The sequence below is a fragment of the Phoenix dactylifera genome, chromosome 4, assembly GCF_009389715.1.
Source record: "Phoenix dactylifera cultivar Barhee BC4 chromosome 4, palm_55x_up_171113_PBpolish2nd_filt_p, whole genome shotgun sequence".
In the NCBI taxonomy this organism is placed as follows: Eukaryota; Viridiplantae; Streptophyta; class Magnoliopsida; order Arecales; family Arecaceae; genus Phoenix; species Phoenix dactylifera.
Window position 1 is genome coordinate 17,344,417 of NC_052395.1, and position 11,160 is coordinate 17,355,576.

The 11,160-nt window shown below is 38.7% G+C and overlaps 2 protein-coding genes across 6 annotated transcripts in view; both read left to right on the plus strand.

The window, feature by feature from the left end:
- The window catches only part of LOC103708176 (callose synthase 7-like), a 41,591-nt gene extending 40,559 nt beyond the window's left edge, over positions 1 to 1,032 (plus strand). For 2 of the 4 annotated variants that reach the window (XM_039125724.1, XM_008792988.4), the window contains exons 41-42: positions 209 to 394; positions 499 to 1,032. In XM_039125724.1, the coding sequence (XP_038981652.1) occupies positions 209 to 394; positions 499 to 741 (429 nt within the window). In that variant the 3' untranslated portion in view covers positions 742 to 1,032. The remainder of the gene's footprint in view (positions 1 to 208; positions 395 to 498) is intronic. The other 2 variants (XM_039125725.1, XR_005511569.1) reach the window with 2 other exon arrangements.
- Positions 1,033 to 1,097: 65 nt separating this feature from the next.
- Positions 1,098 to 10,937, plus strand: LOC103708175 (E3 ubiquitin-protein ligase APD2-like). Of its 2 annotated transcripts, none has more exons than XM_008792984.3 (10): positions 1,098 to 1,588; positions 1,684 to 1,793; positions 1,902 to 2,027; positions 2,166 to 2,262; positions 3,208 to 3,282; positions 3,366 to 3,448; positions 7,276 to 7,422; positions 9,985 to 10,057; positions 10,138 to 10,474; positions 10,594 to 10,937. In XM_008792984.3, exons 1-10 carry the CDS (start codon positions 1,396 to 1,398, stop codon positions 10,667 to 10,669), a joined length of 1,317 nt encoding a protein of 438 aa, XP_008791206.2. In that variant the 5' UTR covers positions 1,098 to 1,395; the 3' UTR covers positions 10,670 to 10,937. The 2 variants fall into 2 exon arrangements, with proteins under 2 accessions (XP_008791206.2, XP_008791207.2); XM_008792985.3 differs by having other exon boundaries at positions 1,687 to 1,793.
- Positions 10,938 to 11,160: the final 223 nt, after the last annotated feature.

Here is an 11,160-nt window from a genome sequence, read left to right on the forward strand (position 1 = left end):
ACCATTGGCATGCCACATGCCACATCACTCGGAGAGCAGATAAAAAGGAACCTACATGTTCATGTAGTTTCTTTGCTAATTCTATTTATCAAACGACATGAAGGAAGCCATTCTTTATCCTTGCTAGTAGAAGCATACTAGTCATTTAGAACATCTGTTTTTCCTTCATCAATTTCAATAGCATTAACCTATATTCTTTTTCTTTCAGATGGTTTCGATGGGAAGGCAAAGATTTGGTATGGATTTTCAGCTTATGTTCCGAATCCTCAAAGGCCTTCTCTTCCTCGGATTTGTATCTGTGATGACCGTCTTATTTGTGGTCTGTGGCCTCACAATATCTGACGTGTTTGCTGGGATTCTTGGCTTCGTGCCGACTGGCTGGTCTATTCTTCTGGTGAGAGCTTCCATCTCATTGTTGCATCCTCAAAATTATGACCTGTTGTATCAAATTAATCTACCGCCGTCTGCTAATTCGATCCTATGCACATCGCTCATCAGATAGGGCAAGCATGCAAAAACCTCGTGAGGAGGATGGGATTCTGGGACTCGATCCAGGAGCTGGCAAGAGCGTATGAATATACAATGGGAATCGTACTCTTCATGCCCATCGTTGTGTTATCATGGTTCCCCTTTGTTTCAGAATTTCAGACGCGGTTGCTCTTCAATCAAGCGTTCAGTCGCGGTCTGCAGATCTCCAGGATCCTTGCAGGGAGGAAGGAAAGCGATACCAACCTCAGCTAAGGTTCCATGGCCTGTTCACAGAAACTTCTCTCTACTTGAGCATATGAATCATATTATTCTCCCAAGTGTAACTGATAGTCCTTTTTTTTTTTTTGCGCGCGCGCGCGCCTGTGTGTGTGTTTGCTCCTAGGACATAGATCACGACATAACAGCAGCTATAAAGTGGAACAGCTAAATGCTTTGTTAAAGCCACCTCTCGTTCAAAGGTGGCAGTCGAGCATGTATCCGTTGAAAGCTAGAATTCATTCCTCGATTGATGGCATGAATGATAAATATTATGTTATGTTAGCCTCTTGATTCTAGCTTGTTGCATGCTACGCTGTGATTGAGCTTTCTTCTGTCCCAACCGTCCGATGCCACGTCCACGAATGCTCCCAAACTCGGGCACGGCTCTTGACGCATAGATCTCGAAGCGGATATTGCAGGATCTAACGGTGATTCGTGCGAAGGAAGGTGAATCTTCTTTCGCGCGAAAGATCTCTCTTATAACCTACCGTTCTCTCTCCTTACGGAGGAGGGAGAAGGGAAGTTGGGACTTGACCGGCAGCTGGGACGCGCAGGACTCACCGAACAAATTACCAGGCCGTTTTCCCTTTCCGGCATGTCCATCCAAAGCAGACATTGGAGTAGTCTAAGCTTCGTTTATCTGGCAGCATGGAGGCATGGAACGGCGACGGCACTCCGTCTACTACCCCAATTCTCCCCCGCCAGCCTTCCTCCTCGTCTCCTCCTCCTCCTCATTCCCCGGATCGGCCGCAGCCGACCTCCGGCGCCAGTGGTGCTGCTCTCGAGGCCAGAGACGATGCCTGGTCGTGCGTTGTCATCCTCCTCACCTTCTGGTTCTTTGGTCTCTCCCTCTCTCCGTCCCCTTCGTCGCTCCTCTTGTTTCTCTCCATTTCTTTTCGTTGATCGATTCTTAACAGAGAGAATGTTTTGCGCCAGCAGCGTCCATGACGTTGATCCTCGGGTTCTACGGTTCGGTCGACCTCCTACTTGGCCCCAATTGCTCCCGGCTCCTTCAAGCCAACTCCTTTTTCGTGCAGGATATCAAGGCTTGTGCCGCCACTCTCCACTACTTCTTCCGTGCACCAAAATCCCATCGGACATAAATCTTGGCTTGCTGAGAGATTTCCTTTGGTTTTGTTGTCTTCTATTTACAGGTGAAAGCAGATGCAGAGTCGGAGAATGGACCCTTGCTTCACGGGTTTCGTCAGCCTCCGCCTCTCGATGTCTCGGCTACATGGTCAGAGACCCACAATGTATCCGTACCCGCCAACTTCCACAAGGCAAGAATTGGCTACTTTCTTTTCATCCCTCGAAGCCTGCTTGTTCTAGTAATTGTTGTTATTTTACCTTGCTGATTGCTGAAGGAAATAATGAATGGAATACCATCAATTTTTGGATTAATTGACTATAATGAGCAGGAATGGATATATTATCTGAACAAGGGAGGTCAAGTCGATATCTCTTACAGCGTGAAATCCGAAGGGTCTTACCCGCTAACCCTCGTCATTGCCCAAGGTAAACAACAGCAGACCTCTTACTGGATCTTAGTTTTATATGATTTGTTGTAAATATTCAACTCTCGCCATTGCCCCTAAACAAAATCTTTGTTTCACTGGGCATCGTAAATCTATATTCTTTTTCATTTTGGCGCCTCACGAAAAATGATGATTCCAATTTCGTTTGAAGAGCCATGATCAAGATCAGCGAGAGGGTAAAGGGAAGAGGGAGTGCATATATTGGTCCTGCCCACAAGGTTTAGACTTATTGTCTATGATCTTGGTTTAGGATTAGCTAATATTGCTTCCAAGGATTGTTGTACCGGACTGAAAAATGAACTCGTAAAACCCTATGTTCCACCCAAAACTAAATAAAGAAAGCTTAAATCTTGAAAACAAAAAATAAAAATATATTTTGGTACCATACCGGTGAACTACTGGTATATAATTTGGTATTGAGATCGCCAACCCTGATTGCTTTTATGTGGGATGAAGCTCCTAGGAACTAACAGCTGCCTATTACTAAGTCTCTTTTATAACCTTTGAAGGGCTATCATGCCAAAAGTATTTGCTTTATAGTTTAAGGATCAAGAAATTAACTAAAATTTACAGATTATTGTAGATTTAGCTAAATACAACATCGAGCTTTGCTGCATATTTAAAATTTTTTGTCTCCTAGACTGTAGACATATAAAAGTTTAATTGAATAGAATTTTCAATGGCAGCATAGTGTTGCATGAATCCCATTGACTTATGTTTCATCTGAGCCACTATTATCATGCAATATTGGAGAAGCTACCGAATTAAGCATCATATATTGCATCTTGCTGTTATTTGAATTTCTGCAGAAGAAAGATATGTTGTTGCAGTTCCTTTTTTCTTTCCTTCTTCTGACTGAAGTAAGTAAATACTTCGGTGAAGAATCCAACGTGCCTTTGTTTATTAACAAGGCTGGATTTTTTAGGCAAAGAAAACCTTCTTCAATGGATTGAGGATCCATCATATCCTAATACCACCCTATCGTGGACTTTGATACATGGTAAGTTCTATAAGTATTCTTGAAATTAATGATTTTGTGGACTCATCCAAAGTAATTTTGGTGCTAAAGCTATTGAATTGCAGGAAATGGCATGATTGAGCAGATAATTGAAAAGCCTGCTGATTACTATGTTGCTGTGGGTAATTTAAACCATGTAGAAATAGAGGTAACGTTACAGTGCTAGTCCCATCCTTTAATTTTGTGACATTTAGCATTTTCTTCTTCATACTTCTATCAAATGCAAACCATCCATTTTCAAATGAAACATGTCTGACTGTTGGTGTTTTCTTTTTGACTCAATACATGTTAGTAGCATCCACTATAGGACCTCAATAGTGTTGTTGGTTGCAGATTTTACAGGTCAATGTGTTTGAATTTTTGTTCAACCCGTTAATTTAATTTCTGGAATTTCTGCTTCAGCCTGTTCCGTGGGTTACAGCAGATTATTATCACCCATTTGCTTTGTGAAATTTTAGACCCTCGGCTTATCCCTAACCTGAAAATGTCTTTATGTATAGCATTTTTTGTCTCCAGAAAGTATTGGAAATGCCATGCAGCTACTAATGGAGGAGGATAGTAATGATACTGAGCGGAGATGGATACACATAACTTTATTGTGAAAGAGTTTATAGTTGTTTACCCAGGCTGATTAGGTCAAGAGAAGTAGCCTGACAAGCTATCATTGTAGAAGCAGTTTTCACCTCTAGATTATTCTTGTATTCCGACGTTGTGCTCAAGATATTTCAAATCCAGGTACTGGGCGAGTGATGTTGCCAGTACCATGATGTGCCAAACCATCTTGCAGTGAACAAGAAGCAGATAGCAATGAGGTTTGGTCGGGATATTATCATAGGTTGTGAGCACTAGGGTGCTGATTCGGCATCTTCACACTACTACCACATTGGAAGAGGAAGACTGATGCAGCACTACTTGTGATGGCCAACTTATTCATATGTGAACCTGAGGAGCTAGCAAAATTTGGTAATATGTCAACTTACTGTCTTGCTGTCTTATCACAGAAAACAGGGGAGAAAGGGAGTGTTTCAAAGTGTCAACAACCCAAAGGCCTTTTAAACCTGTAAATTAATTTTAGAAATCTTATAAGAATGTTAGGAGACTAATTCTTAAGGCTACAGAGGGTTCTACAATGATGCATAAGCAAATCTCAGGTTAGCTTGAGAAAAGTGAAGATCTAAAAGAGACGAAAAAGAGATAATATCAGTAGAAATAAGAGATACAAGAGAATGAGAGAGACCATGAGGAAAGAATGAGATAAGAAAAAGAGTGGAAGAGCAGAAGAAAGAAGGCATTAGAAGGTTTGGGGTTTTGGGGTGGGGAGGGGGCATTGGAGTAAAGAGGAGACAAGAGAAAGGGGTAGGACGTAGGAGGACACTTGCTATACTGATCTTTTTAAGGGTAAGTGTATGGTTTGGGTACATGGTAGGAAAATATGAATAATGTGTGATTAGAGCACGGACATGGTCATGAATCTTGCTTTTTAATGACCATGTAGAAAAAAATGAATATTGAATAGAAAATATTTTTCTTTACCAAATCCACTTTTGGTAGGGGGTATATTTTCAAAATTGTTAATACTGCAGCTGTAAATGTAATATATAAAGTTGTACAAGAATTCATTTTGAAGATAAAATTTTGTCCCGATGCATAAAAGTTTGCAGACTTGAGGACTGAATAATGAAGGCTACACTTACCCAATGGTGCTTATGTGTGGTTGATGTTAAGCATGAAGTTGTGTGATTATGTATTTATGGATGTGGCATGCATCATTCACAGGCAGCCCTTGGTTGTGTAAACACAGTCATTCAATTGGCAAGAAAAACACTTGCATTAATGATTTTAGAAGGCTAATATTGCATTCTTAATTAACCAATTGTGTGACAAGGAATGATGGAGATCAATATTATTTCAATGGTAGAATAGATGCATCAAAAACAAATTGCATAAATGCATCCATCAGATCATAAACCCTCCATGATTCTTTTCTTGGTTATGTGCATTCCATTTGGAGCTTTTGGGTTTGATTGAGCTAAGAAATTTTATTTTGGTTAGATTCGCCTAAAAATTATGATAATAGATTGTTCTCCCATTTTCTCATGGTATCAGGTGCTAGGCCCTGACAATTCTGCTTTTCTCTATGTCAATCATTTCTTGTCTGTGCTGCACACTGAACCCTAGCCATGTCACAGGACTCTTCTTCCCCATGAATCCTTCGTCAGGTATGGCCGTGACCACGGCCCAGTCAATCAGTGCTACAAACTCAATGTCTTTTCCCATGCTGTTATCTCTACATCTGCAGCACAATCTCTGTCATCATCTGGTGTTGATCCATCGATCGTTGGCCTGTACTCTGTGTCCTTTTTGGTTTTACTGCACTCATCTTCATCAATTTCCAGTACAGTTCCTTCTGTTGCTCCTCTTTCATTGTCTTCTTCTGTTGTTTCTTCTTTTCGCCCCACTGTCTTCCTCGACATCTCATTCCTTCCATGCCTTCTCAACCATTTTACATCACTTCCACCACATTCCCAAGTTTGGTCCTCTTACTAACACTCGTTATCTCTCATCTGGTCCTCATTTCAATCCAATGTATTCCCCTCCTACAACAATGATTTCTTCATCTCCACTCTCTTATGATACCATGGGAATATGGGAGAATGAGACTGCCCAACCCTAGGGTTGGCATCAGACTTTATATATAAGAACTCACCATAGCGTACAATGTTGTGCTTCAACAATCTTACCCTTAGTCTAAGGGCTGAGATCGAGCAATTATAATACAACATATGTTGGTCTAATACCCTTCAAAGAGCTTTGCCTTAGGATTTTATTTAATAGAGAAAAAAACTGCATGAGTACGATTTTTTCTTGTGGAATTTTTTTTTGGCTTCACACAACTTTCAACAGAAGGTCATTCATTTCAGGTTTTCTGTCTAGCTCATCATTTGGAATCATTAACAGCTTGGATGTAACTTTGAATTTAACTAGGTTTGATTTCAATGTTGTGCATGTACAAGGAAAATTTTGAAGTTTTTATATGTGTGGTCAATTACTTGGTTGGCCATGAAATTCAATAACCATGCTGTCACATGGGTGAGCTAATTTCTTATAGTAAGTTTTAGGCATTTCAAGTGATATTTGAGTTGTATTGAGTTCTTAAGGTTTACAGTTAAAATCTTAGGAAATCTCTCATAAAAAATTAACATCTTGTTGGATTAATTGTCAGTGGTAAACAACATGAGATTTAGGGGCTGCATTAGATTGTAGGCTGTATGATAGCTTGAGAAATTAAATTATTTAATAGATACTAATGCTCAAACTTATATAATTGTTGTTTGTTCTGCTCTTTTTTTTTCATTTCTTTTTCTTTTTCTTTTTCTTTTCAGTGTATGTGTATGTGTTTGTGTGTCTGGGTGTTGGGCACGGTTGTTTGGTGTATTGTCGTTGTTCCATGACCCTGTGATCCCTACTAATGACTTGGTGACTATTTACAGCTTAGGACAGCTCTTCTATTGATCCAACAATTTTGGCATAACAATTTCTTCCACTGACTATTTGCAGGGTGTAGAGATAATTTAGAAATCTTAAAAAAACTATTTCTTGCTTAAAGCATTTGATCTGCATACTAGTGGTTGAGTGCTTTATGCTACCTAATAATGTAGACTATGTTCGCGAGTTGTCAGTTGTCTCCTTCTCTGTCCATGGATGCGTGCCTATTTGGTTCCTAAACTTTCAGGTGTGAAGTGATTGATATATTATTTGGACATTTCTTAATAAACAAATCATATTTGGTATCATGGGTGATATGGAGGTTTTAAATGGTTGCAAAAAGCCAAGATAACATTGTGGTAAACTGAGTAAATGCATCATCTTCCAATTAATTTTTAGCTCTTGTCTCCATGTTTTGCTTAAGCTTATGTAATCAGTTGGATTTTTTTTTTTTTTTGGCCATTCTCATATATAGGTCTTTTCATGCAGGTTCAGCTAAACTTCACAATTCGGACTCTTTTATACAATACAACTGGGGCTTACTACAAATGCTCTCTGAATCACAAGCTGTGTGTTTTGGAGCTGTTCTTATTGAGGGCAAATGTTGCAATCCTAACAACACCTGGCCCAAAATCGGTAAAAAAGCTCAAGGCTTTATTTGCTGCATCTTCGTATTCTATTTTTCTCTATCAGTTTTGTTTATAGCTGTTTTTGGTTTCTACCTCTCTACATTATTGTAAACAAGAAACATGTTCGATAGTTGCAATTGCTTAGCATTTATAAAAATAAGAAATAAATGTGTTTGGAAATCAATAGTGGCTAATAATTATCATTCTAACAGCCATTAATTTATTCTAAAAATTCAGCCAGAGGATGGACAAGTGTTCAAATCTATCAAATTTGACTGAGACATGACATGATTCTAACCCAACCTTAACCTAAAGTTGAGATCGATGGGATGGTAGGGGTCCCAAACTCTGACCCAGGCTATAACCATATTAGTCATGGATTTTGTAATATTGGTCCCAATTCAATTGAGGCCAATAAAAAGTAGTTCAATTCTAGATTTAACCCTTTGAATGCAGACCCAACTTGATCCTGGCCCAAAACGAGATCCAAGTCTATCCCGAAACATGAATTGTTCGGATCCAAGTCTATGAAGCCCACGAGAATACTACTTTATTGTAATAATATGTTATAACATTTTACAAACTGTAGATTATTAACTAAAACAAATAAAACCATCTCTAGAATTATAGTACAAACTCCTGTGCCCCAACTCCACATCCATCATTGCCTTTTGGAATACTCTTTTGGTGTAATAAATACAACCTACAGGGTTGGCATTCCACACCCTCCCACCCTCCGCTGCATTTTAGAGGGAGAGCAACACAGGAGAAGCAAGAGTATGAGTGTATTTATCTGCATACATTTTAATAAAATAGTTCTTCAATCATAATTTTTTCAACCAATCATCTTCTCTTGTGCACATGAGATCATAGTCATCCAGCAGATACACACTTAGAAACTATCTTGTCCTTTATGCAGCACATTTCCTACTTAATCATGTTCTCTCGTCCTCTCCTTGCTTATCCCTACCCCTGTGGCTCCCCGCCCTCCTTCCTCGCATCCAAGATCTCTTGTCACCTTGGACCCCTATTGCAATCATAATACCTTGTCCAATCCCACCACATTGTTGTTCGGGCCCCTTCCCGCCACCCTGCTTGCTCACCACTGCTACCACGTCCTTGAAACCCGCCAACTGCAACCTCTTCCTCCTCCCCTTCCTGCTCTACTTCTCCAAATGATACTGGTTTTTTTTTTTTCTTTTTGTTTTTCAGATAACATCCAACCTATGCCTTTTATTTTCAGTTCAGTGTTCTGAGAATTTTGAGAACCTATTCTTAAAATAAAAAAAAATGAAATCAATTCTTTTTTACTGCAATCATATTAGATATGTTTACTTGCATGTTGTATTTTTTTTAAATAAAAAAAAAAACAAAAAGAATGCTGGAGAAAAAAATGAAAAACAGAACGAATGCTATAGACGCTCTCAGCTATTTGACTTAGATTCGGCTTGTCTGGCATATATAGAAGTTTCTGTATGAGAACAGTCAACATCATGTATCAGCGATTATTTGTGGAAGAAAATAAATTTATTTTTTTCTGAAAGGAAAATAAATTCAAAGTTGAATAATGTACATTGAGCCTCAGAAATCATGCAAAAAAATGTCATCAAAGTTGCATAGTCCAGGTACAAAGATACTTTCAGAATGTCTTTACGGTACTAGAATCTTACCTCATATATTCAGATCAAAGGATAATTATGCCTACTAGAGCTTTAAATTTGTATTTCAGGTACCACAAGAACAATGTTTGGTTTTATGTTTCTTCAACTTAGCACTAGCAAGTATGGACATGTATAAATCAAGTCAAAAAATGTTGGCCTAGTAACTAGATTGCAGGTTATTTAGCATTCTAAAAAAGTTTATTTTCCATATCGAAAGATTATTATACCTTTCTAATCTTAGAGTTATTTAGGTCGTACTATTAAATTATGTTGTTCCTATGCATTAAATAGCAAATATGCAACATAGCATGAAGTTGTTATCCTTTGATTCTTAATTTTCCTTGGGATCCCACATATTAACTTTGCTGCACAGTCTGTGTAAACCAATTAACTTTTATTTAGAAATACACAAAGTTCTCTTCTAACAAGTCATTTTCAAAATGCAGCTATAAAATTATTCAGGGCAGTTGCTCCACATTTTATATGTGTAACAATGTTGCATATTCATTGCAGTTTTTGTCACCCCGTAATGATTAACACTCACTGGTCAAGAGTGATTTCTGGCCATACACATTCCTTTATGCTGCAATCTGGAATCCAGAAACTGAATTAGATCACCTCTTCCTCGCAGACAATGTTTCAGCTCCATGGGGCTTTTGAACATGCTAGTGTAGAAATTGAAATGCATCAAAATAACTAGTTTGAAAATAAAGTGCTATTGCAGGGTATTCCTTTTAGTGCATAACATACTAGTTTTGCTAATTTAGAAATCGAAATGCATCAACATACCTTGTTTTAAAATGATTGGAAGAGCAAACAACTTTTAGTCCCTGAAATATGCATCACCTATCTGAAATTTCTCTTTGAATTATACCCATGGATGTAACTTGTTTTTCTTTTTATTCCAGGCTCAGGAGACTGATGAATGGTTTGTCAAGTTGTCTTATGGGCCACGTTGGATCACTTATTTTGTCGGATCAGGTAATTGTGTGCGTCTCTGTGCCTGTTAGCCTATCCATTTCCTACTTAACTATTTTCTTTCAAATTTTCTCTGAATGTAGGTGTGATGACTGCAGTCATTCTATTGGCCTTCAATATATTTACCAATTTACAATTCAGCTCTGGAGATGGTGCTAGTCATCAAAATGCAGATGGTAGCACTGCGAGAAGCCCCCTGCTTCCTAACAAAGACGATGACAACTTGAGCTTGGGATCATCCTATGATTCTGTTTCGCATGATGATGAAGATTTGGAAGAATGGCTTGGGACAACACCATTGTTGCCTGAAGGAGAAGCTAATAACACCCGTCACCTTTGTACAATCTGCTGTGATGCTCAGAGGGATTGCTTCTTTCTTCCTTGTGGACACTGCACAACATGTTTTACATGTGGGACAAGGTGATCTCATTGCGAAATCTATCCAAGCAGAGATGCTTCTACCTGAATATCTTTGTAGTCAAGCATTTTTGGTTACTAATAGCAGGCACATTAATGTTGAGTTTACTTTGAACATGCAGGATTTTGGATGAGGCTGGAACCTGTCCTGTTTGCAGGAGAAAGACGAAGAAAGTGAGAAAAATCTTCAACGTTTGATGCGTCTATATATATTTTTAATGTGCCTACCCTTCTGAGCTGACAGTAAAGAAGGAAAAATCCACACTAGAATGTGTGGATGCATAGAACTAGTAGCCGCTGATGATTTTGAGCCCAACACTCAGTAGAAGGTCACTTTATGTCACAAACTTGAGATGGTTGAGTTCTGTATCAACTTGCACAGATTTATATGAAAGAAAAAATATATGCAGAGGCCTAGTAGCATTTTTGCCTGCAACATTCTTATGGATGGTGATTGATTTGAACCTATCCTGTGGTGCATCTCTTCTGATCAGTGCATGGATGAATTTCCTTGTAATGTGACTCATCATGATTCTTATAAGGGATTTGCTTCGATACCTCTTGGAGGATATGTCAGTTTGGCCCTCAACTTTGTTCCGGTTTCACACATCTCCTTGACTACAAATTTTTTTTACTAAGATCCTTCAAATTACTTAAGTGATCCAATATAATCTTATCATCCATCTCTC

Excerpts from the sequence above, each read along its gene's own strand:
- LOC103708175 (XM_008792984.3), top strand. The coding sequence starts at position 1,396 with ATGGAGGCATGGAACGGCGACGGCACTCCGTCTACTACCCCAATTCTC. Across the intron at positions 3,449-7,275 it reads TAAACCATGTAGAAATAGAG|GTTCAGCTAAACTTCACAAT; the intron begins GTAACGTTACAG and ends CTTTTCATGCAG. Across the intron at positions 10,475-10,593 it reads TGTTTTACATGTGGGACAAG|GATTTTGGATGAGGCTGGAA; the intron begins GTGATCTCATTG and ends TTGAACATGCAG.